This window comes from Lycorma delicatula, chromosome 3 (genome assembly GCF_047948215.1).
Source record: "Lycorma delicatula isolate Av1 chromosome 3, ASM4794821v1, whole genome shotgun sequence".
Classification (NCBI taxonomy): Eukaryota; Metazoa; Arthropoda; class Insecta; order Hemiptera; family Fulgoridae; genus Lycorma; species Lycorma delicatula.
In genome coordinates this window covers 3,568,843-3,596,210 of record NC_134457.1, presented here as the reverse complement: position 1 = coordinate 3,596,210, position 27,368 = coordinate 3,568,843, and the positions used below count along the sequence as shown (strand labels likewise).

The window sequence follows — 27,368 nt, the reverse complement described above, 5'->3', positions numbered from 1 at the left end:
TAGTGGCCAAAGCCCATAACACAAACAAGCAAAATATATAAGCAACTTAAAAAAAAAAAAAAAATTTTTTTTGCATCTGTGTTCCAAAATACAAACTAATATCCATGGAAATCTGGAATCAATTTTTTGAACAATCACACTTCTCAAATGTAGTACCAATCTGTAATTTTTTGAAGAGTAAAAACATAAAAATTGTGAATAGTAAAAATTTACACGATAAAGTATATAAGGTGATTTAAAAAAAAAATTATTACATTCTATGCTTTTCCAACGTTTAAATTAAATGTAGCATCATATATTTTGAACTAAATTTAATTCTAATCTTACAGGTAAGATGAGTGAAGATACACTCACTAAGAAAATTTTCAACATTGTCAAGGCACGTAAGTTAAAGTCCATTTGGATGAAAGAAACACAAGACGACCTGGAACGACTGAACATCTCAGAAGAAATCATGGATAGTAGGAAGTTTAGGGATGAAATTAGAAATAACAAAATTGAACAAGAGTGAAAAAAAGAAATGATAGGAAGAAGATGAACGGAGAAGAGTAATAAGAAACACACTGAACGGATGAAGAGGTTTTGGGATGAAAAGAAAAGAGAAGGAAGTAAAGCCATGATTGGCTCAAGTCCACGTGCTCTCCTGAAGGGGAATAATTGGAAAAAATAATATTTTGAAGTAACAAGTATTGAATATCCATACAAAATTTTCACTTAAAAATCCTAAGATTTAATCAAATCTCTGCATTAAAAGAAAAAAATAAAAATAAAAAAAATTTACAAATTTTAACACAGTAAAACTCACTAAAAGAAGAAATAAAAATGAATTAATAAGAATGAGTTACAAGTAGTTACTATACTATCAAAAATATACTAAAACAGTACTATCAAATAATATATACGCAATGTCAAAAGAAAAAAAAAAGACCGACTAATAAGCAAAACAAATACTGCTTTGAGAATTTATCAAAGTAAAATAAAAGTAAAATTTAATATTAAGAATATTTACAGAATAATTTCTTCGGTCAAATATTGGAGTGGATACAGATGTCATCAGCTGACCTTCTTCAGCACTGTTTGTCAGTAATGTGTTGCCCTGAAAGAAATATGAAAAAATGTTACAAAAAAAAAAAACACTTTTCCACTTGCTGCTATATTTTTTCTCTATATTTAGTACCCTTGCAGAGATCCTTGCTTTGCTTAAACTTTATTTTAAAAAAATAATCTCTATACAGAGTGGAGCAGAAAAGCATGTCAAATTTTGATTGGTTATTGCATACATGGTGGGGATGTACGAAAGAATGGGGTAGTGGGACTTCAATCCTCACCAGCTGCCATTTAAGTGATCTTGGAACCATGAATTGCAAAGCAATGTGTTTTAAGCATCGAAAAACAATCATATTACGGTTGAATAATTTTTGGATAGAATCAGCACAAAAAAAAATCATCAGAAAGGTGAAAAAAAAATCAACATCTGTACAGACATGAAAAACATTGAACAGGTAAAGCAGGAGATTGGAAACTAGCTTTCGCTGTTTGACACATTGCCATACCTTTGTTTTGAACATTACAAATTAGAATGTCAGAAGAATACTACATTTTGATTTAAATATCTACTCAAAAAACTGATGCTAGTTCAAGAATTGATCTCTCACGATTAGGGACAGAACTGTTTTCACTTTTCGCAGACAATGTTGGAAATGATGACATCCATCATTTCCATCTGTCGAGTTGCATTAATAAACAGAAATTCTGGTATTGCTCCAATAAAAATCCATACCAGCTTCATGAGCATTCACTTCAATCATCATGAGTCACAGTGTGGTGTGGGATGGTGAAGTTTGGGTGATCGTCCATATTTCTTTGAAGAAGGTGGTGACTACAGAACTATGTACTTTGATGCTGCAAACTTTCCTCGCCACAGAACTTCACAAAAGATGCAAAAAATGAGCCAAACTGTGGTTCTAACAGGATGAAGCATCTGTCCACACAGCTAGGGTTTTGATGAAAATGTTGAAGAGGATGTTTCCAGAATGTTTAATTTCCCTTTAGTTTCGGAATGAAGATATCACCTAGCCATTCCATTCACCCTGTCTTTCAGTATGTGACTCCTTCCTATGGGATAATTTAGAATCCAAACACGGTTTAAAATGTTGGATACCATGTCCACTACCTGAACTAAGTGATATAACATGAGATGATCACTATACTGGGATGCATGCTGTGAAATGTAATGAGGAATTTCGGTGACCGACTCCAGGAACGTGTGGTCAAAACAAACAACGTTTGCCAAATGTTATTTTTTACATTTAATGTTAGGGTAAATTAAAAATTTAATTTTCAATAATAATGGCATATATGTTCTTTTAAATCTAGCACATGAATAAAATAGCTCCTTCTAATAGTGTGTTATATTTTAAAGATTATCAGATTTTTCTGCCCTACTCTGTAAATATTAATTGCAATGTATATGTTATACATTACTGGATTTCACAGAAAATTCTGTGATAATTTAAGAATAGCAAGAATTAACAAATTCTAAGGTCTATTTTAACTTTACCTGTTTTGCACAAAAATGATTTCTCTTAATAATAATATTCAAATTTATTTTAATTGTAATAAATACATAACTTAAACAAAATTCTGTAGCAGATATTAACACATTTGCTCATGAATTTTTCCATAACAAAGTGGCTCCTTTTACAGTAATTTTTTCAGAATAATAGATGCTTATGTTAATTTTTTTATTGGTTAAACAATTCATGCAGTAAATTTAAGACTGCCAACTAGTTTTTTATAATGTTTTTTAAATAGATAAAACGAATGCTGAAGCAAATTAATCTATTTACGAAAAAAATTTAATTTAATTCTGAATTTCTTTTTAATTTTCACGTTTTGGTTATTTCACTATTCATATAAGTAAAATAAACTTAAAAAGAATTACCTTTTAAGAGACTTTTTTTAATTTGTTTTTTAAATCGACAAAGTTGATTCATAAATCAATAATATACCGTCAATCAAATCACACTGTTGTATATTGTTGCCATTAAAACAGTACTGGTAGTTAAAAATGAATAGAATGTTTTACAGAGTTGGGTTTGGTGACAGTAGAGGTTAAAAATATCCGGAAAACATAATACTTCTTATCTTCTGATGTAATATTTAACACTGAGATCTTTAGTGCAACTTTATATAACTATATTTCTAAAACCTACACAGACTGGTGGTGTACCTGTCTTTATGTATATCATTAAAAATCTTTTTGGGGTCCACTCACCAAATGGAGTGATGAGGTTAATTAGGAATAACTTTAGTATGGAGATAAATTTCAGGAATGAAATCAGTTTTGTAAAATGTCTGCAACAGCCACAAATAAAATTAACCCCCCTTTTTCTGATAAGAAGTTTTTTAAAATTGAAAAGTTTTAATTAAAGCCACAAAAACCAAACATTAAGTACAAATTTAAAAATCTTTACAAACAACAAACATATTATTTAAAATGTTGCTATTTAACTTTTTTCATTTCAAACGCTAGTCTAACCCAAAACTGCTTTTTACACTTCCAGACCAGCTAGTCCAATTTTTAGTTTAAAGTTTGATTAAATTTTATAACAGTTTATTATTTTATTTCTCAAGGGAATGTAAAAATACAAGTAAAAGAGAAAGAAAAGATATACTCACAAATCTAACAGGAAGAAATTTCAAAACAGTGATTAATATTATAAGTAGATGTGCACTGATTATTTCATTTTAATTTTAAATCAATCAAGTTTTTCACCCAACATGATCAGGGGAAGGAAAACTTGAGAATAGTGTGAAGGTGTATAAGATGATGTTTTAAAGCTCAAGATTTATATTTTAGAAAAGAAGACAAGATAACAATTAACGGTAATGACTATGAATCCTGCTGGAGAAAAACAGGAAGCAAAACTATGATGATGTGGACATAATAAAACAGAATGGAAGAGGAAGGTTAGAAAAAAATCTTATATTTAGAGGTAGAAGGATAACAACTGGACAAAAAAGTTATATATATATATAAACACTGATGGTAGAGAAAAGGAGTTGACGACAAATCACATCTATAATGTGTCTTTCAGTATTTACTGCGTTAATGGCTGAATGGATAGACATATTAAACTAATCATTTTGAACAGTATGCAGAATGTATGAAGCATTATTGTAGATGCCAGAATCAACTAACAACTGACATAAAACACTAATAATTCTCAAAAATGGCATAGACAGTCAAGGAAGTTATGAAACATATTAACACATAAAAGTGTATAATGAAGGTAACTAAATATGCAGACCTAGTCTTGACCTAATACACTTTTTGATTAGACCCTAAATATGAGGTGTGTTCAAAAAAAGAACAAATTTTGTGCAATAAAAACTTATTACTGTATTCACAATTCTATGTAGGCTCGACTTCTTCAAAGAAGTCTCAATGCTATGAGTAGTGGCATACATGCTTCTGATGTTTCTTGGATTTTAGGAGCATTTCCTGGGATGCATTTTTGGGGATGGGATGCAACTGGTGTATCATATTTTCCTCAATCTAACAGTTTGAAAAGAAAATCCTTTCATAGTCTCCTGAAGCAAATCTGATCTGGAAGTAAAACGTCTGCTGGGGCCAAGTCTGCACAGCAGGGTGGTTGAGAGACAGATTGGTTGTCTTGTTTTACCAGATAATGGCTATTAAGAAGTGATGCAATAACCAACTCTTGTTCTTTCATAGCTCAGGCTTTTTCTACATACACCATCCGTTAAATGCTACAGAACTACAGAATGGATTCATAATGGACAAAGCCTTTCCAAAAGAAAAAAACACCATCAGTTTCACGTTTGCTTGCAGAACTGACTAGTGCAAGAACAATTGTAACTTGGTTTCTACATCATAGCCATAAAACCACATCTTATCTCCTGTTATAATGCTTTTCAAAAAAGTTTTCTTTGAGATTGAGACAACTAAGAAAGTCTTGACTCTTGTTAGTATGATTATCTGATCATTGTGAATTCAGCAATATCTTTCTGATCTGATTCAGCAAATGCAGTATGAATTTTAAGATGTGATTTATGTAAACTATTTTTTTGTTAAATTGAGTGGGATGAACTTATGCTGATGCCTACTTCCTCAGCAATATTTCAGACAATTAAGCAGCAACCTTCATTAACTTTACTATAAAATAAATTAATGTTATCACTGCTTGTTGATACGGAAGGTCATCCAGATTTGGGATTTTCACTGGTCAGTGTTCTGCCGTCTTTAAAATGAGGGAATTCTTTGAAGCATGCAATCTACTCATTACAGTTTTCCTCAAATGTTTGTTGAAGTATTTGAACATCTCTTATACTTTTCCTGAGTTTGAGGCAAGATTTAACTCAATCATATTGTTCTTTAAGAACAAATTTCATTTTCAGTTAGTTAAAAATTCAATGAAAATTAGTTAGCTAATTTACACATGTTTACTCCAACTGTCATAACTTGAAAACTAACAATGGTAGCATAACATGTTATATAGTGTTGTATTTTTGAAAGTTGCCACTACAGTGCCATTCGTTAGAACATGCTCTGGGGACTGGTTGGCGTTCTGTTAACAGAAGTTCAGTCTTTTTTTTAAACTCAAATCATACACATCCTACCAATTTGAAAAGGAAAACCCAAGAATTACAATCCAGTAATAACAGAATCAGTTAATATTGAAAAGGGCCTACAGTTGAAAACATTTTGATGAATAGAAAACACTTACATCATCATATTAATTTATTTCAGTTTATCATAAATTAATCATTTACCAGGATTTTCTCAGTCATCTGTCATCAGCAATACAATCTTTCAATCCTTTTCATTTAATAAAAAATGAACAAATCAAATTTTTTATCAAACACTACGGATTCAACTTTTGTTTAAAATATTTTACTTGTATTTTGTTTTTCCATTTATTTTCCTTTTTTTTGAAATCATACCTGAATTAATGTATAACACATTATGATGAGCATAATGAAGACTAGTATGAAACTGACCCACAATTTACGGTACACATTTGTCGATGAAAAATCACAACACTTGATGATGAATAATGATGTACAGGTACATTTCATGCCTATATAATTAACTTACCTTTACACAATACTTATTCTTACACAATAGTAAGAATAAAACAGTATTTAATAGGGAATATTCAAAACCTCTGGAAATGGTAAAAAATAAAAGCCCAGGAGACCTGTTGTATATTATACATTTTTTATACAACAAAATGAAATTAAGTATTATTTCAAAAAAAGGAAACATTTTTATGATTTATCTCATTTTTGGTCTTCCAGTTTTGAAAGTATTGAGATACAAGAAGTTCAGATATGGGAAGTTTTTTACTGTACAGACATTTTACTTTTCACAGTATTAACTAGATACTCATGATATAACCTCATAATCAGAAAGTGTAAAAATATTTTAAAAAAAGCCTTAGCTACTACAAGTTTTCATTAAAATAATGGATTTTATTACACTAAGTGGTTAGTGATTTACCATCTGACATTAATCCTTAAAATTACTGCTGCAGCTACAATATCCCAGGTTATGACTAGTTTTTTTTGTGATTAACAAGTTATGTGTAATGAATAAAGCCAGTGGTAATGATGTATGGTACAGCATCTACAAGAAGGTGACTCATCGGTGCTCAACTTGCGAGAGGTTACTTGGGCAATCTTGTTGATATGAATATGTAAGAGGAGTGTGAGGGGAAAGCTAATCTCTGCTTTGACCTGGTGTAAGTTGCACTGAATGGCATACTCCAAAAGAACTATCAGTTTACCTACCTGATCTGAAAGGTTTTGGAGTAGTCTAAAGTTTTAGTAGACTTAAATTTTATATACATTTACTAATATGTTACAAGGAGCTTTTTCATTAACACTTCAGAAAAATGATGAAACTCATGCACACAAATGCAATTCCAGTATATTTTGCTTATTATTAATTGATCACGGTGATCAAATGGATGACAGAATTTTCAATAAATCATATGTATATATACACTGATAAACAAAATTAAGACAGGGAATAAAAATTACAACCAACTATTATTAAACTTACTTTTCCACCTGCATACACTGCAGTCCACTGAATCGGATGATCATTTTGATACATAACCATAGGCCGAGCCATAACTCTAATGTAATTAAATACTTTTTCTCTAACTTCTGACTCTTCTTTTATATGTTCATAATAACCTGAAATAAAAAAAATAATAAACATTAAGCGTATGATACTATTTGTAGGATGCCTGAATCAAAATTATTTCAAAAGAAGCAATATAAAAAATTAATAATCAATAGCAACTGAAAGTATTCATGAGAAATTTTAAGTTAAATAAAACCGAGATACAACACTAGATTACTAAGAGAAAAATATACAAGACAAACTTTTTAAGTAAAGGAATGAGGAATGCTTATGTCCTTCCACATAACTTTAGGTATCTCTCAGTTTTTTCTCTGATTTATTAATTCTATGTTAATATTTATTACCGTATATGTTCATAATCGCCAGTGAATTAAATTTTACGGTGAACTGTTTCAAGTTTTAAAAAATATGTCACATTTCTAACTTTCCATGAAGCTGGATCTAATTAATGAGATTACTTTGAAAGAAAGCAAATTAGATTATAAAAATGTTAAGTGTGAAAATAATACAATTAAACATTTGTTCTGATAAACAAAATGTTTACCTGCATTGCCAGGTTAAACATACATGTTTAAGTTTGAGTAACCTGCATTTGTTGTAATTGTTATCCAGTCTTCAAAACAACCTTCGCATACTCCTTTGTCATCGATATACTTAAATACTGCTTCACGGTTTCTTTCAATTTATCATCTCTCTCAAACCACTTGCCAGCCAAATATTACTTTAGTATTTTAAACAGATGTATGTCACTGCTCAAGCTAATTTAAAATGATATAATGTATAATTAAAAATATTTCACCTGAGAATTATCCAGCAAACAACATGTCAGTGTCGTAAAATTTGAATTCACATTTTTCTCCAATAACAAGACTCCCTTTGTCAGTCATCTTTGTTCCTGATTTTTAAATTTTGTAACATACCTGGAATATTTCATAGTAGGCTTGTTCTTAAACCATTGTTAATTTGAAATTGATGGACAAGGATATACTGATCCCAGAATACTGTGACGATTAGCATACAAATTTTGCTCACATTTTCATCGGTTTATACTAACAGAGGGAAGTGCCACTTGAGCAACTAACTTTTTGATTCTGGGGAAAAGCCCAGTGATGAAGTAACAATATGATACCCTTTTTTCATTAACAGTAACAATAAAATTGAGGAATTCTTCATTTTCTTTCAAAAAAGCATATTAAAATTGGAACACAGATCATTCAAATGATGTCTATCCCTTTTGCTATCTTCATCTTCACGGTCTTCCTGAAACATCTTAACCAGTTTATTCCATTTTTAATGAAAAATTTAAATCTTTCGTTCTGTCATTTTCAAACAAAATAAATCGCCATTTCTGATAGAAAAAAATACATCCTAATTATTCCTATGCCAAATTTTTAATAAGCATCTAATACGACTGAAAATATTGATATACATTATTTTAATACCTATAGTCATTGTGGAGGGAAAAATTCAAACTCGCTCAAAAAAACAGTGAAAGACAGAATTCAAAATTTAATTTTTTGCTGCGAGTCTTACAAACATTTTCCACTATGAATTTTATTTAACTTTAATTTTCTCTCTACAATTACTTCAAAGGAATTCCAATACGGATTTTATGGCGAAAAAACTAATAAATCTATTTTTATCAACAATTTACAAATAACCTTATCAAAAATTCGTGGTTATTTTGTGTCCTTTCGTCCTCCATTAATATACCTACTAAAATAATATAGAAAGCTAACAGATTACAACATTGGTATTTTATGAGAATAGATGCACATTTGATCAACTGATACTTCTCTTTTGAAGATTTTATTCTAAAAAAAAAAATTTCTTATATCTTCTTTTTTAAAGAGTTTTTATGTTTTTCTGAAAAAAATATATCAAATGTGAGATCAGGTCAAATTTGACCCAATAATTATGACAGAAGTAAAAGATAAAAGATCCTCAAACAATAGAAAGAAAATATGGTGGTTTAATGTATGATTTTTTTCTTTTATTAGATTATAATGTGAGTTTCTGTTTATTTGACATTACAAATCACTTTGGCAAAACAACATTAAACATTAATGGAATGTATTTCTTTATCTTTAGGTCAAGTTATAAACTTCACATGAAAGATTTAATTTGATTACAGCACAATTGCATCGGCACAATATTAAACATATTCATTTGTTTGGTCGCAAAATAAAGCTGGTTGAAGCTACATGAAATAACAATTAATATGGTTAAAACTTCTTCATAACATTCTAGATGCACTTATGTCACAATGCTTCAAAGAGTTTAAAAAAATTTTAATGTTACAAATACACACCTAAAGATTGATCGGAGAATTCTTATTTTCTTTTGAAGTCAGTTAAACCATCACTACTATTAATAGTTATTATGAAAGGAATGGAGAAGGGTTATCTTAATATATGCTGTAATAAATATAACAATTATGCAATATTTAAACCCAAATAATACATCGAATATATGAATATTCGAACTCCCTTTGAATATTCTTTTGACTTATCTGTAAATTTACTAATTACGGAGCACTGAAAATGATAATGAAAAATAATGACGATTACAGGGACTAAAACTAAGATGAGATACATGCGAGTTTTAGCATCCTACTGGCTAAAAGTTCATTTAGTATTAATGTCTCTTTTTATAAAAAACAGTTTTAACCTGGGATCACTGTGTCTGAAAATTTTGTGGTTACTCGCATGTTAGATTTTATTTAACATTTGTGTATACCTAAATAAAACTAGATTTTATTCTTAAAACACAATTTATAATGGTAACACATTTATTATTGTTTTAAAAATTGATAAACCGGCTAAATCTTAGAGAACTTATATAAATATAAATGTAATAGTAAACTAAAATATTTATTAAATTTGAAACTTTAAAGAACATTTCAAAATAACATAATTGTGTCCTTATAATCATGAGAACAAACTGATTACTAACATTTTAGGGTAAAGAATTAAAAGCATAATAAAATACATGATTACTGTATATTTAAATACTTAGTTCATCGACCGAATCAATATTGCAATATATTATGAACGTTCCTTTTTTATTTCATTCATTTTCTACACGGTCATTACACTGGGAACAAGTTAGAACAGTCTTTGTTGTGTACTATTTATATGTAGAGGATGAATAGCTGCCACATTGATATGCGTAAATTGGCACGGAGCAGCAGACACAGCATGGCCTCCCATCTAGTCACTGAAGGTTTGGTGGCAGTGGTGGGGGAAGTTGTGCTAACTGCTGTATTTTTTGCTTGAGGCTCACATGAAGGTGTAGGATGGATGCCCTTCTCACAAGGTATAGCTACACCAGGGGTTTTACCAGATGGGTAACTCCATCTTGACTTGGCTTGCGTGTTTGATCTAAACGCTATTTGAGAGTTTACAGCACCGATATTCAATACAGCGAAGAACAAAGTTAGAGGACATCGGTTACTGATTCTAGAAACATCATACTCACTTTTCAAGCAACAACGTCCACACCGCCCCGTTGTGGAGTTATAACTTCTTGTTTCAAGTCTCCTAAAATTACATCAATGGCATCATTGTTGTAGGGGAATATTTTTGCCTTTCTTGGGGACATATGAAGTCAGTAGGCATTGTTGGGGCATTTTCTAAACGCATACATAGAAGATTTTTGAGGACAGTCCCTAATAACAGTGAGTTCAATAAGGATTTGAGGTTTGTTCTTGCGAATTGTACCTGTAACAGTCAGTCTATGATTAAGAAATAAATTGTTTGCAAAAGGGGCATCAGTAAAGTAGTTGACCGTAGTTTCATTACGTCCTGTATTGTCTATGGGTTCAATAAGACATTTCACTACATTGCTGGCATCATTTTGAATAAAATATGGTCCTTGAGGCTGTTGCTCAGCATTTACTTCCAGTTTACTTGTACGGGCATCTACAAGTGCATATACTTTATCCCATATAATGCTGGTTTATTTTGGATATAAACCCGAAATTTACAGTGACCATGAAATGCACCCAGAATTTCTTAGACAGTGGCATAATCACTTATTGAATAACCTTCTTCCCATTTTTGAACAAACTGTTCAAAAAGCTACCTAATTGGGGCTAAGTTATCAGCAAGTTTTCTAGCAGCTCTGGTACTTTTTTCATCAAACTGTATAGCTTGAACCAATGTTTGAAATCATCTCTTTGACAGTACAGCAGAAAAAAATTCTGGACATCATTCCATTGTTGCTCCATAACTCAATATTCAGATAACGTCAATATTTAGATCAACTAGTGTTTTTAACACCAGCTAAATAAAGTACGCCCAAGAAAGTTACTACAATTGTTACATCGGTTTGTGGTACATTCCTGATGCTGTATGTATATGAGTGGCTCATTAGCAACAATTGCTGATTCATGCAGCGACCAATATCTTAAATTTTGTTATCTGGAAAATAAAAACTCTAGCAATCCATAATTGTATTTTTTCCTCTAGCAACATTTCTTACACCTGACAATCTAGTAATTATATTTTCTCTAGCAGTTCGGGTAGTCGTGAAGATGCGAGATTGTGCACATACCAATTACTTATGCCATCCTTACCGTGCTACATCAGACTGTTGGCGCCACTAGTCGTTGCTTGATTTGAGCATGCACCTGTTCCTTGTTGATGTGACAAAATGTTGGCAGGCTGCAGATCATCTCCTTCATCTGATTGTTCTGAATCTGTGTTTTCTTCCTGATGTTCGGGCTTAGCATCCGTGTCAGAAAAAACTTCTGCTTGTAACTCAACAGCAACTTCTGCTTCATCATCAGTCTCTCCATGTATGGACCCATCCTCTTCCAGCCATGCCAGAATACGAAAGCCATTGTCCTGTTCTTATGTGACAACTGAAATATCAGATTCCAAAATACTCAACATAATAAATTAAAAAAAAAGATAAATACTCAATAAAACAATGTCATAAATTATAAAAGTCACCAGAAAACTTGTATGTAATCACGCATAAGATATTTTCTAACAAGTACACTGAGGTGACCACTTGCACGTTAAGATTTCAACTAACAGACCATGCATGCCCCACTCATGACCTTCGAGACTCCACCATAAGGTTCCCCACCACAACATCCAGCATCAAACTTGCATAAAAATGTCCTGCCAAGGCAGTGACAAAGTTTAAGGTTCATACTTAATGTAATAAAGTTTTTATTACAGAAAGTATCGCAAGTGTTAGATTTTACCTAACACATGAGTGATCCCAGGTTAAAAATTAATTATTAATTACCTATAATAGTGATCTGAAAAATAGAAAGTTTTTTTCTATTAGATGCATTTAATAAGGTGTGCCTTGTAGTATTTGTTTGTGCTGATTTCAAATCTGCAAAAAAATGAATGATGGGCTGGTTTTGTAAAAAAATGAATTTAAAAAACTTTTTTAAGGAATTAGCCTGAGTGTAGGCTATATAATTCCTATGATATTATCTTAGCTAATATCTACTTTGCTTTAGTTTTCTTCTGTATTCAGCTTTCAAAATGTCCCTTTTCAGTCTCCAGCAGTAATCAACAAGAATATTCGGGCTCCATTTTCCCTGACGGCATGTTTCCATCCTCAATATAAACTAGTGAATGTGTACACTGTGCTCTTTACTTAGTTTGGTAATGTTAGGTGGAAAAAGTCCAAATAAAAACACAAGACAAACATGTTTTCAGGCATACTATATCCCAGATTTTTTAATAATTTTCAAGAAGTTCATTCATCGACTGTATTTAGTTCTCGGTCTTCTTTCTGCCATGTAACGATCTAACAATATTTTGAAATTATACCCATACTGCTTTCTCAGATTTATTCAAACTACTTTCAAAGTCTGAATACTTCACTGAAAAATTTATTTATGGTCAAACAAATATTCCTTCTTTGATTTTTGCCTCACTGATCCTAGGTAACTTTCTCTTAAGGTATAAGAAATCTTGGGCGTAAGATCCATTGCTTTGCCAAAAGTTTTCATCAAATCATGTTTTATGTTTAATAGCGGAAGATGCACATTCTTTGGATACACAACAGCTTGAAAAATAGCATTTCTCTGCCTGGCTGTGTATGCTTCTTTCTTCAGCCAATCTTTTTTAATGTAAAAACTGTCTCTTCTATCCCACTTGCATAAGAAACAATCATTTTTAATATAAGTGAGTTGCAGTCCTAATAAAATTGTTATCACTTTTAGGTCTTTACATATGTGCCATAATTACTAAGGATGACAGCTTTCAAACTAATTTTAGAGGAATCTATAAACAATCTCCATTTTGTATAACTGTCATGTGGTCCTAGTATATCCAATAAAGAACTTACATCATCACAGTACACTATTATTATCTTGTATACAGTGGAAGAAATAACTCTATGGCGAAATAGGTCTTATGGCTGAAGGAAGACCAAATATGCAACAGATTTTTTTTTAAATTTACTTGTGATGCCTAATTACAATCTGAATCATTTATAAATATGGATCACTTATAAATATTTTCAGACATTCATATTTCTTCTTTATTAATATAAATATTGTAAACAGATCTTTATGAGTGTTCAGTCTTAATACAGAAAAATTTGTATTTTTTTTTTTTTATGAACAACAATTACAAACAAATGAAGTCTTTAGGGCAAATTTTGAGTTCATACTTAAATCCAGCAACAAAAAATGCATGAGAATAGACCAAAATTATCTGTGTAACAATAAATTTGTTGAACAGCGTTATTTTACTTTACTCGCAAAAACTTACTTTTATAATTATAAAATTAAACAAACTTACATATAAAAATTTTATTTAATAGTAAATCTTTGAAATTATTAAAACTAAAAATGATTAGAAGGGAAAGTTATGGTCGACAGATTACACAAACTGACAAAAAAAAGAAAGAAAAATAAGATAAGACACACTTACCTTTGTTATTGCAAGCTATCCAGTTCATTTCAGCACTATTGGAAGTATCTTTTCCTACAAGATAAGTGAACACTCTTACAGGCATATGTGGCATATTATACTGTTTGAAGATTTCTCTAAAACTTTGTGTTGGACCATTTGTTACCAGCATAATGGCTTGATTACATTGACAACCCATCCCTGTACGATTATACTAAAATAAAACAATAAACACAAATAGAATGTATATATCATAATTTATATATTACAAAATCTGAAATATAAAAAGTAACTTACTGACATTTGTATGTTTCATTCTTCCAATAACTTTCTACAATTTCTTAGATAATTTACCAAGTATAATGAACAGTGGATCATGAAATAATGTAATAATAATAAAATAAATCATAATTAAAAGTGCTAACACCATTCAATCATGATTCTACACTAGGTTATACATAAAGTATCAATTTTTTCATGGTAGGTTTCTTGACCGATTTATTGTTTTGACACTGTTTTTATTCTACATAATTAAGTAATTTACAATCGGTATTATTTTCAAAACTGAAATGCTGTCATCAAAAAACACGCCCTAGTATCAAAACTATAACTGTGAGTTATGAGTTCTCAATTACAATTCAAATAATACTGAATGAATTTGTTACGTTTTTTACTTCCTAGCACAAAGTAAAGGAAGTATTGTGATCTCAGAAAAATTTCGGTTTTCTGATTTCAACGGAAATATCCATTCTGACCATCGCTATCCATTTTTACTAGTTCGGTATTACGTGTAAACTTACGTACGTATGTGCGTATCTCGCATAACTAAAAAACGATTAGCCGTAGAATGTTAAAAGTTTTGGATTTAAACTAAAAATCGAATGATTTGAATAATCGAGATATTAGTAATAGAATGATATAAATAATCGAATGACTCATTCGAAATATGAATATTAGTAATATTTTTTCTGAAGTACAAACATTGAATAATATTATTAATTTGACTAATACACTTCAATAGCTGTTACTAACGGATCTTTTCCTAAGTTATGACTGTATACTAGTTACTGGCGCCGCAATTAATCCCTCCCTAAAAATTATTTTCAGCAAATGTAGTGGGTTTTTTTAATTATTATCTCATTCTCAGTAAGTCGCTAATATTTTCACACCTTTGCTTTTTGTTTATAAATCTTGCGTTAATTGTTAATTCGTATGGTGTTATTTGTTACAGTTTCAGTCAGTGTTAAATAAAAACGTTTTTTGAGTTTTCTTTCTTTAGGTTTTGGATTCAGTCACAGAATTTTTAGTTTTTTTAGTATTGTAGGAGTTATTACTTGATAGACGTGACTCATTTAGGGACTATTTCGTTAAACTTTGGTTTTATTGAGTTTCATTATTTTTCGTTTATAATTTAGCTATTTAGAAATTTTCATATTTAGTTGTATTTATAGAATAGAATTATGAAACCAGAGGGGGAAATTATCAATCGTTTGGACATTTTTTACTAAAAATGAAGACCAAAAAACTGTTTCTTGTAAAATCTGCAAATTCATTTAAAATTTTTCGGCAATACTACAAACCTAAAGAGCATTTTTAAATAAATATAGCTCCATCAAAAAATAATGTACTTATAGCTCCGCCTAAATAACGACTATGTTTATTTGGACGTTATGTCAAAGAATTATCAATAGCAGAAAAACTGTAATTGATAGATGCATTATAAAAAGGTTAGCTATTGATTTCCAACCTTTATCATTGGTTGAAAATCCTGGTCTTTTAGAATATACAAGGAAATTTCAATCACTGTATACGGCACCTAGTAGGAAACATTTATCATGTACAATGCCACCACAAATTTATTCTGAAATATCGAAAAAAAGTAAAAATATATTAAATTAAAAAAAAAACATATTTCAGTAACTGTCGATATTTGGTTAGCTGATGACAATAAATCGTTTGTTACATTGACTAGTCATTTTATACACAGTAACAAACTGCATTCAATTGTACTCACGACATATTAGTTTCTCATTTTAAAAACAATTTTCGAAGAACGGAATATCACCGACAAAATAGTGACAATGGTTGCAGACAATGGATGTAATATAAAAAATGGATTAATGAATATTCAAATTTGCATTACCCTCTGTGTGTAGCTCACATCCTAAATCTATCTGTACAAAATGCTATTAAAAAGAACAAAGAGTTCTCGGCTTTAGTGAAAAAATGCAGGTATCTTGTTTCATATTTTAAACACAATGTTACGGCAACTAGCAAATTAAGGGGTAAATAAATGACCATGGGGAAACCTGTATTAAAACTTAAACAGGATGTCTCTACCAGGCAGAATTCTGTTTTAGTGATGCTGGAAAGACTATTGAAGTAAAAGATCCATTGTCCGTTACTATATCTGAAATTCTAAATGCAACTCAATATTTAAATGCCTTAGAATTGATAATTGTCACCAGTTGTATTAGTGTTTTAAAGCCTGTTCAGCAAATGACTGTTGGGTTGTCAGGAGAAAAATATCTGACAATAGCATTAATTATTCCCTTAGTACGAGGGTTGCAACATACATTAAATTTTTTAATTCCAAAAACAAATGTTGTTGTTAATTTAAAAGAAAATTTACTTGAAGTTATTGGTAGAAGGCTTGGCCATTTGGAAGGTAATAAGTTAGTAGCCACAGCTACTTTTGTTTACGTGAGATTTAAAAAAACCACATTTGATATAGAAGAAAATGCAAAGCATGCCCAAAAATGGATAACTGATGAGGTTACAAATTCAATTTATTCGAGACGAATAAATGTTGATACTCTGCCATTAAATGAAAATCTTAGAACCTCAGACACAACAAATTCTAACAGTCTTTGGAGTTTATTTGAAGAAAAATTATGTAAGGTGTAAATAACAATGACCCCTGGAACAACTGGAATATTGCAAACACGACAATATTTAGAAATGTCACATCTAAACAGACTGAAAAATCCTTTAGAATTTTGGGAATTGCATAAAAATTCATTACCTGAATTATATGAGATAAATTTAAAATACTCCTGTATACCTGCAACATCATTTCTCTCAGTAAGAGTGTTTTCTAAGGCTGGACAGCTAACCAATTTGTGTAGGAATAGACTATCTCAAAAAAACCTGGACAAAATAATTTTTTTAATGGCTATTTTAACGCGGAATTTTAAACTGATTGTCTTTTACAACTTGTTTTACCTTCTTTCTTTCTTTTTCCTGTTTAGCCTCTGAGAATTACCGTTCACGTATTACTTCAGAGGATGATATGTATGAGTACACAATTCTTCAGCGAGAACATCATTTGAATAATGCACTTAGTAATTCAAGATATCTTGAGATATTTCAATAATAGAATTGTTACTACTTTTTCATTCGACAGATCCCATCACTATATAGGACTGTTGTAGCATCTAGTTGTGCACCTCCCTGTTTGGTTGCAATCGACTGAACCAAAAGTGTCCACAAAATCCCAAAATCCCCAAAAAATAATTTGGATTTTGGACTTACTTAATTGCAGTAATAAGCCCTCATTGAGAGCTTTTCAATGACATATCATAAGTGGAACTTATTTTCATTGGTTCCAGAGTTAGAGCCAAATAAAATTTTAATTAATGAAATATGTGAATCTTAAAAGGGATGTTGTTTCAAATCAGACATAACATTTTTTTAAATTTAAATATAATGATTTATTAATTAACCCATGACTGTAAAAAAAATATAATAAATAATAATTAATAGTAATAATAATAATAAATTAAAAAATGAGAAAAATGAGAAGTTATTAGTGAAATGAAATTTTATGTACTTTTAAAAATGTATACATGTAATTTAATAGGCATTATTGCATATGTGTATATATATATAATAGATTTGGTGAAACATCTGATTTAATATTAATTGCAGATTATAATTTAGAATCGTATTATTTTTGGATTTTCTAGTTTAATTTTATCTACATTAAAATTAACTACGAAGTGACTGAAAAATAGACCCTCACAAAAAAAATATATACACTGACGCATACATGCCCGATCTTTAATAAATTGCAAAAAAATTCTTATCTTTTAGTTCATTACTCCTCTGATGTTGGACACTATTCTTCGGAGTTGGTCATTTCATTTATTTGTTTTTTGTTGCCAATCATTTAATCGCTCTTTGGTTTGATATAATTCTTCTGATCTTAATTTGAGTACATCTTCTCTAGTTTTCAAATTTTCTCTCTCTCTATATTCATCATCCTCTCTTAATCTTTTTATTCTTTCCTTGGTCTTAACGTCTTCTTCCTTTTTTATATTTATCATCTTCTATTAATCTTTTTAATCTTTCTTTGGTTTTAACAATTTCTTCCTCTTTATATCTATCATCTTCTTTTAATTTTTTTATTCTTCCCATGTTCTTAACATTTTCTTCCCCTTCATATTCATCTTCTTCTTGTTTTTTGAGATATAATAAATATCTTCTTTGAGATTTCTTAAATATCTTCATGTTATCTTTCTTTTTCCTGTATGATTGTTTCTTTTTCATTTTTGATTATTCACCAAATATTCCAATAATAAAAACTTAATATTTTACCCTGTAAAGTTTAAATGAAGTGCAGCAAAAATGTGTGTATGTAATTTAATAGGTGTACAAGGAAGTCATGTGGTGTCCACATCAAATATTTCTGTAAATGCATGCAGTGACTGAATGTACTAACAATAGCAAGCAATCTGCTTATAACAGAGTTTATTCATGCCCTTTTGAAGGTGATAGGAAGAAGGTATTACTTAAAAGCCAAAATGAGAGCTTCCAACTTGGCTCCATTATTTAGTAAACTATTTATTTATTTAGTAAATCCATTTTTGATCTTGAATTCAAGATTAATGTTATTTATGACTGTACAACTTTACACTTGTTTTTCTCAAAACCATTTTTTCTGAACTAGTGAAGACTTCTGCACCTCCAAACTATCTAATTTCCATGGTTCTGAGCTTAAAATGTTCAAAAAAATGTCTGCATATTATAACTACAAAAAAAAAATATTAAAAACTTTTTCTTATTTAATAAAAAAAGTTGGCAAAGTATTCCCAGCTAAGCTGATCAAGTCATGATTACCAAAATAAAATTTAAGGATAAAAATTTCCAAAATTTGAATAAAAGAACTTTTGATTTTAGGGGGACCTTCCTGAGAATGAAATTATGAAGAAATGGTCTTTATTGATTATAAAATTGCTTGATTTATTAATTTCAGATAATTCCTTCTATAATTATTACTTCCACCATCGACCACCACATTTAGCGATACCCCCAACTTTGGCCAGCTCTCCTTACTTTTGCATTAATTAAAGAAATATGTTTTGTTTTTACTCAATAAATGTATATGATTACACAAAAAAATTTATTTATCTACTTTTATTATCTTTTTATATAATTTTTTGAAAATCACTTATTTTAGAGGTCTACAAGGTAGAAGTCCAGATAACTACAGGTAAACTACTACAAGTAAACTACGGGCTAAACCCAAGTAGAAACTACAAGGTTAAGAAAAAATATATTAAAATAAAATAAAAATAGCACTAAAAAAGGAAAACTTATTATTTAGATTAAATAATAAATTAACAAGTATTTTTTTGTTTTTTACCTTATGTAAAATTTCAAATGCAGTGACAAATGCAGATGTAAAGTTGGCTACATTTTCACTCTTTACCTTATCCAACATGTTTTTAAATTCACGTCTGTTTTCTTCAGTAGCCTGTAATTTAGAATAAATATAATATCAAATTAGTAATAATGATATCAAAGAATACTGTATAATTACTAGTACAAAAAATGTTTCAGACAATTTTATTTTTATCCATCACTGCTAGCTAAAGACATTGTGCTTGCTCACTCTGCCGTTATTTTTTTTTTATTACTTTTACTTTTGATTCTTAGAATCATGTGATCCACAGTAACTTTTCTATAAGAACAGAGATGTGAATCATCATTTTTTTTATTAATGGAAGCTACAGTATATTAAGTACATTACATTGTTCATATACATATGAACAATTGAAATACTTAATAGCTACTACCCAAGTTTATTAACTTTCAACAAGATTTAATTTTTTGCTTACCAAGTGTAATACTTATTTGAGCATTGTTTCATTATTTATTGTTTACAAGAGTATAGGTTTTCATTTAAACCTCCATACTTATATAGTATTTTCTCCTTTTTATATATTTTCTTCATATTCTACTTTGAATCGTATTTTATTTCACTGGTACAAATGTTTTTTTAGTGTTTGTTACATTATAATGTAATACTATATTATAAAAAGTATAAATAATTGTATATGTTGGAAATAAAATATTATTTGGTCACTTTACAATAAGATTATATGATTATTATTTACTTATTGTTTTGCTTTGCCAATTCATTTCAGAAAAATATTTTTTTTACAATTATTAAATTTCTAAACTATTATTTAAATTCACCAATATAATATAACTTACCTGACTGGAAAGCACTTGCCAATCAGTTACAGTGTGTGCTACCATTAGGATAGCTACTAATGCTGGGTTAAAAATGCGCTAAATTATTATAAGATAATGTTTATTCATGAATGGAAATCAATTTAACTTAGGATGAAATTGCCTTGATTCTAAGCTATTGACAAGAGAGTAGTGTATGTAACACAATCTGATCACTATAAGTAACTTTACTGTGTTCTCAGAATGTAACTGGTGGTCTAAAAAGTTATTTTTTGGTTAAAAAATAATTTACAAGTATTAAAAACTTTAAACTCTTAAACCAGGATTAGAAAATCCATTAATCTAGTTAGCTTCAAATATGGTACTATGGAGTCTTTAATGACAGAGTAAAATTTCACATATTCTCAAATGTGACTTATACCATACTTAAATTTACAGTAAATATTTTAAAATAATAACATTACAATCAAGACAGTGAGGTACAACAATCAAACCAAAAAAATGTGACTTGAAATACCTAAGAAAAGTTTATTATTGCATTGTCTTTTTCAAACCTTTGATGCAATTTTAAATGAAATGAAATTTATTTACTTTTTAAATATACCTATTAAAAAAAAAATATATAATAAACTAAAAAACAATAAATTAATACATACTGATGGCTGTGACTGTGTATGACTCGATTTACTTTACTTTAAAAATAAATTTCAATCAAAAAACTAAAAATATTACAAATGTTACAGATTTTTCTTCTTAACAAGTCAGAACGTATAAAATGTTACAATAGCATAGTAACATACTTTATTTATTATTTCCTACATCTTAATATTTAAGAAAAGAAAAAATATAAAATAAAATTAAGTAATTCAGATTCTTCAAAATATTAAAATAAGAAAAACAAAAGAACATCAGTTTGTCAAAAAGCATATTTACAGAAGTAAAAAAACAGTATAAATAGTAATCCTTTTAACAAAATAAAACAAAAGAAAGCATATCAATAAAAATAAAACATTAAAATAACAAGAATGAAATGATAGAAAAGATTTCTTATAGAACAACAAAATTAAGTTTCTATATTATGTTAGTATAGTTTATTGTATATTATCATTTTCTAGTTAGTTATTATATTGCCCATTATCTTAAAATCAAATTATCGAATGGTTATAAGATGAACATATATTTAGTCTTTGGTTATATTTAGAAAATAACCAAACTTTTTTTTTTTAATCTTTATTATTAATTTTACAGATTATTGGCCCTCATCCTCTTCAAAGTACCCCTTCCCTACTCACACAATTTTCCCAGTGGTGTTTCCACTTTGCAAAGCAGTCCTGGATAGTTTCATTTGAAATGGCCTTTAAGGTCTGTGACAAATTTTCTTTAATGTCATCAACAGTCCCAAAAAATCGGCGTTCTTTTATCATCGATTTTAGTTTAGGAGATAAGAAAAAATCATAAGGAGGCTGAGGGAGGTCAGTCATCTGATTTTTGGCACAAATTGACAAAGCTGAGTGTGTGGGTACATTGTCATGGTGAAAGAACCATGAGTTGTCTCACCACAACTCTGGTCTCCTTTTTGCCGGTTTTTTCACGTAACCATTGTAAAATGCTTTGATAGTATATGGTTCATTGTTCCACCTTGAGGCAAGAATTCAAAATGCACAATTCCATTAAAATAAAAAAAAAACAGTGAGCATCACTTTGACATTGGATCGAGGCTGATATGCTTTCTTGGGGCATGGAAATCCTTTGCTGATCGATTGTGATGAGTGAACTTTTGTCTTAATGTTGTAGATATAAACCTAGCTTTTGTCTCCGGTTATGATCCTTTGCATGAATATTTCATCGAATTTGCTCTGTTCAAGAACTTACCAACAAAGGTCCACTCTATATTCTTTCTGCTGTTTGGTCATCAAACGAGGAACAAAACTTTGCTGCAACTCGATGCGTGTTCAATTTTTTAATCAAAATGTCAATTGATCCAACTGAGATGCTAACCTCTTCTATAAGTTCTCTAACAGTCAATCAGCGATTTGCACTAATCAGATCGTTGATTTTCTGAATGCGGATATCATCAGTTAAATTGAAGGCCTTCGAGGTCAAGGGTCATCTTCGATTGATTGACAACCACTTTTAAATTGTAAAACCATTTGTAACATTGCATTCGATCCACAGCATCACCTCCATAAGCTTGTTTTAAGTTATTTTAACTGTGAAGCTTTCCCTAGTTTCATGCAAAATTTAACATTGCTTCATTGATCCCGAAAATCACACATTACAAAAATCGCTATTAACACTTAAACACGTTGCACTCAAATAACAATAATACGAAAAATTAAACAAATATCAACTATCCAAGAACATGTGATTACAAAGGGGGTTGTGTGGTATACATTACTACCAACCATATACCACTAAATATCTCCATTGGCGTGTAATTAAAAATGTTCAGTTATTTTCTGAACAGACCTTTATACATATCACTATATTTAACAAAATTCAAAAAATATTTAGTTAATTATAATATAACAATTAATACGATCAATCTAATTCTTTTAATCTATTTAAAGAATTAACACAAAATATTACTGTGTTCATCCGTAACTCTAAATATCTCTTTATTTAAATGATTGTAGATGTATATATTTGATATTAAATTTATTAATTTGTTAATTGTGAGGTAAAGCATAGTAATTACAAACATTTTGTTAAATGTATCCATAGCATCTCCCTCTCAAACTATTATTCCACAGTGCAGAACAGACCGGGTAAATACAAAATGGAGTGAACTAAAATATTAATGGATTTTAGTTTATTAACTTTGTAGAATTTATAAATTGAACAATTATGTTTCTGAAAAATTTTATTAATTTAAGAAATGGAATACACAATAATGTTTAATTATGTTGTGTAGCAAAATTTTGAAAAAAAAATACCTGCACTAGCATATCCTTGAAACACGGTATCAACTCTTGAGTATTTTCTGCAAATGCGTATACATTAACAAAATCATTATCGGTTAGTGTATCAAGAATCGCAGATATAGTTGCTTTTGCTAAATCTTTGTTCCGACCGGACATCGCAGTTGAGGCATCCAGTATTATAGCTACATCCTTTGGGCTTGTAGCAGCGCCGACAAACCAACTACTAGTACGGAAATCATGTAAATCTCGTGAAGCAGGCACCTCATCTGTAGGCCATTTCATACCTGCACAATAATTAAAAGTAAATTACATATCCATTTTTATACCATTTTCAAGGCCAAACATTTACTTAATGTATTTTACCAAGTGTATAACTACTGAGCACAATCATAAGATGGTGAAAGGATCTCTGTCTAAAGTAATAAATGATACTTTGAGTAAGAAAACCAAGAGAAAGTTCTACAATGAGATGGGAAAATAAAACAAAGATACAGAAGGAGGATATTACTAAAGTATCATAATATAAACTTTCTTAGAATAACAGAATTTTATTTATAAATTAATACTAAAATAATATCCTAATATTAGTATCCTACAATAATATTAATATCCTACATAACATTAATATCCTACAATAATATTTGAATACTTCTAAATGACTATAAAAGCATATTCAGCTAAGAAATTGAAAACAAAGACAAGAAAAAAAATTATTTTTATAAAAGCACAACATAATTAACACACTTAAATTAATTTTATTAATCGTGGTCCATTGGTATTAATATATAATTTATTTATGTAAAAGTTTCCACTTAGCAACAATTTTTAATAGTATGTTTGAGTGCTTTCGGTTCAGTAATCCATCCTCAGGAACATTGATGTATTGTAATTATTTACTTCACATATCATTAATTATACTAACTTGAATTTTAAAAACAAAAATTATAATGTAACAATTGATCATCAAAAGGTAAAATAATGTTAACATTATCCGTCATGTCAGTATCAATGTCTTAACTGTTATGTACAGAACATATTTTTTTCATCTGAAATAGTTAATTTCAATTTTTGGAGCTTGTTTGGTGAATGTATATGTATCCATTGTTTGGAATGTTCTTTTCTCTCAATACAGTTGAACCGAATCCATGTTTTGTTCCCAGTAACAATACTGTTAAGAAATTCATTTCCTTTATTTTGTTGATAAAATTCTGCTGAAGAAAAGTCAGTGCTGTTTCTATTCTTTTTGTTCTGTGGGCATCTGCAAGTTGTTTGTGGACCCATAATATACAAACACACTCTGTCTGTAACAATACCATAAAGGCACATCTGGGATATTTGAGGAAATTTTTCAGCAAGTTCAGGGATTGTGAAGTGGCATTTATCATGGACAGTATGCACAATTAGTTCAACAAGTTCATCACTTGTAATGTAATATCACCCTCTTCCTTCCTTGTCATGCATGTTTGTTTGCCTTTCCTTGAATCTCCTTCACCATTCTCTCACAGAACCATCATTTATTACATTATTGCCATAAACTTCACACAGTCAGTGGATCTTGGCTGCAGATATTTCCTCTACTTGCAAAAAAATGAATGATGCTATGTATTTCACAACTAGCGGAAGCTATAACAATCCCCTCCATACTTTCCTATGATACAGAATGAAATGGTAACTTATGCATGTACAACTATATTTAAATTTAGGTGATGTTTACTGCGCATGTTGTTATGGAAATCAGTTTATTTGTAATGCCTGACTGAAAGTTAATCTCTAAATAACCTGTGTATTATTCTGTTTTATTTGTACTATCATTAGATTGACGTATATCCAAAACATACAGTATTAAATTATAATTCCTGTTATTTGCTTCAAATTAAAACTGTAAAGAATTTTAAACTGATAGTTTGTGATACTACTACAGAACACAGGATACAATGATTTTCATTTATTCTATATGAGTTTTTTGGGTTTCTGTATTATAGCAAATTTTCATTATTATGTACTATGAATGATAAAAAATAATCAATTTCAACAATAAAAAAATCACTATGAATTTAAAAAAATACGTGACAATAACTCCACGTGAAATACAAAGTAAGATTGTACATATTTTTGTTTTTAATAATTCACTTTTTATAATTTTGTGTTCTCTTATTAACATATAGACATATTATATGTTTGTATGGATGTTGATTTACTCTGTGCAAATGACATCATTTTTATTTCCCTTTTTATACATAATTATTTTAAACTTTTTGTTAGTTCAAATATTTTTAATTTTATATTTAAATAATTTTATATATTTTAATGTTAATTCTTAAAACTTAATCATTTTATAAGATATATAGATAAATAAATAAGTGGATGAACAGAGTAGGTGAAATATGTGTTTTAAGTAAAGTAAATCACTTAAAATTGATGGATTATAATTTTTACAAAAATATTATTATTTCATCATTAACATAACATTTTATTGATTATTTTTTTAATGCATAAGATTATTATATCATAATGACTTTAAAAGCAGATCTCATGGCCCAGTCATATGATATGTGGTTCTAAAATTCTAAAAAATATGTAACTTAAAACATAATGAAAATAAATAATAAAAAGTAAAATAATAAACGCAAAATAGACAAAAAAGTGCAGAATCACTGAGTGTATATAAATTGAATCATACATAAGAAAAGAATTAGTAATTACTTGAAACTCTCAATCAAAGTAGTAGGTTTTAGTTTTCTATAATAAGATATTTATGCAACTTCTTTAAAATTACTGAAGCTTGTAAGCAATAAACCTAAAATAGGCAATAAGTCTAAAAATATGGTAAAGCAATTATATTATGGCAATTATATTTACATTATTTCTATAATCATCATTAAGTAGCGTATTGTTGAACTTAGAACAGTATACATAAGTTTAGCATAGCTTCAGTGGTCTTTAACAGAAATATAAAAAGTAATGACATATATATTACTTGTCATAATGGTAATAATTTCTTGCCACTGTTAATCCAAAAAGTAACATAGATAATAAGGTAGGTTAAAATAGATTATGCTCACTGATTATAATCAAACTTAAATTAAGAAGGAAAATATATGGTTAATTTATTCAATAAAGAGAATTACATAGAAACAAGTAAATTACCTCTTTCTTTTTCCTGTTTAATCTCCGGTAACTACCGTTTAGATAATTCTTCAGAGGATGAATGAGGATGATATGTATGAGTGTAAATGAAGTGTTAGTCTTGTACATTCTCAGTTCGACCATTCCTGAGATGTGTGGTTAATTGAAACCCAACCACCAAAGAACACCGGTATCCACGATCTAGTATTCAAATCCATGTAAAAATATCTGGCTTTACTAGGACTTGAACGCTGTAACTCTCGACTTCCAAATCAGCTGATTTGGGAAGTAAATTACCTCTAAGTTTAGGTATATAAACCTCTGAAGTAATACCTTACCTTGGTTCCAGAGGCTAAACAGAAAAAGAAAGAGTAACCATTTACTCTTTCCAATAAGAAAGAAAGAAAGAAAGACTAACTGGGGCCAAGAAGGCACCAATTCTCAATTTGGCTTGGCCTTATCAATCACCTAAACCTCGATTTATTTGATTAATTACACAAATGGAATATTTATGTAGGAATTGCTTACTAAAAGTAGTTCTTGTTAAAATTATTTCTTCCATAGCAAAGAATATGTAAATTATAATAAATAAATATATATTAAAAAAATGTATAACTAACACATTAAACTGATAGTACCATATTTGAGATTACTGAAGCTAAACGATCATAAGTGGTTTTGTTTTTTATTAAATTATTTCACCTGAATAAATACCAAAATATCAAAAAATGATAAATACCAAATAAATAATAAATACTAAATAAATAT

At 29.4% G+C, this 27,368-nt stretch overlaps 1 protein-coding gene across 1 annotated transcript in view; it reads right to left on the bottom strand.

The window, feature by feature from the left end:
* stol (voltage-dependent calcium channel subunit stolid) overlaps positions 1–27,368 on the bottom strand; it is a 258,682-nt gene that overhangs the window by 120,246 nt on the left and 111,068 nt on the right. The window contains exons 6-10 of the mRNA XM_075358772.1: positions 23,487–23,758; positions 19,718–19,828; positions 14,092–14,284; positions 7,094–7,230; positions 1,010–1,096 (exon numbers count right to left, since the gene is read on the bottom strand). Of these exons, the coding sequence (XP_075214887.1) occupies positions 1,010–1,096; positions 7,094–7,230; positions 14,092–14,284; positions 19,718–19,828; positions 23,487–23,758 (800 nt within the window). The remainder of the gene's footprint in view (positions 1–1,009; positions 1,097–7,093; positions 7,231–14,091; positions 14,285–19,717; positions 19,829–23,486; positions 23,759–27,368) is intronic.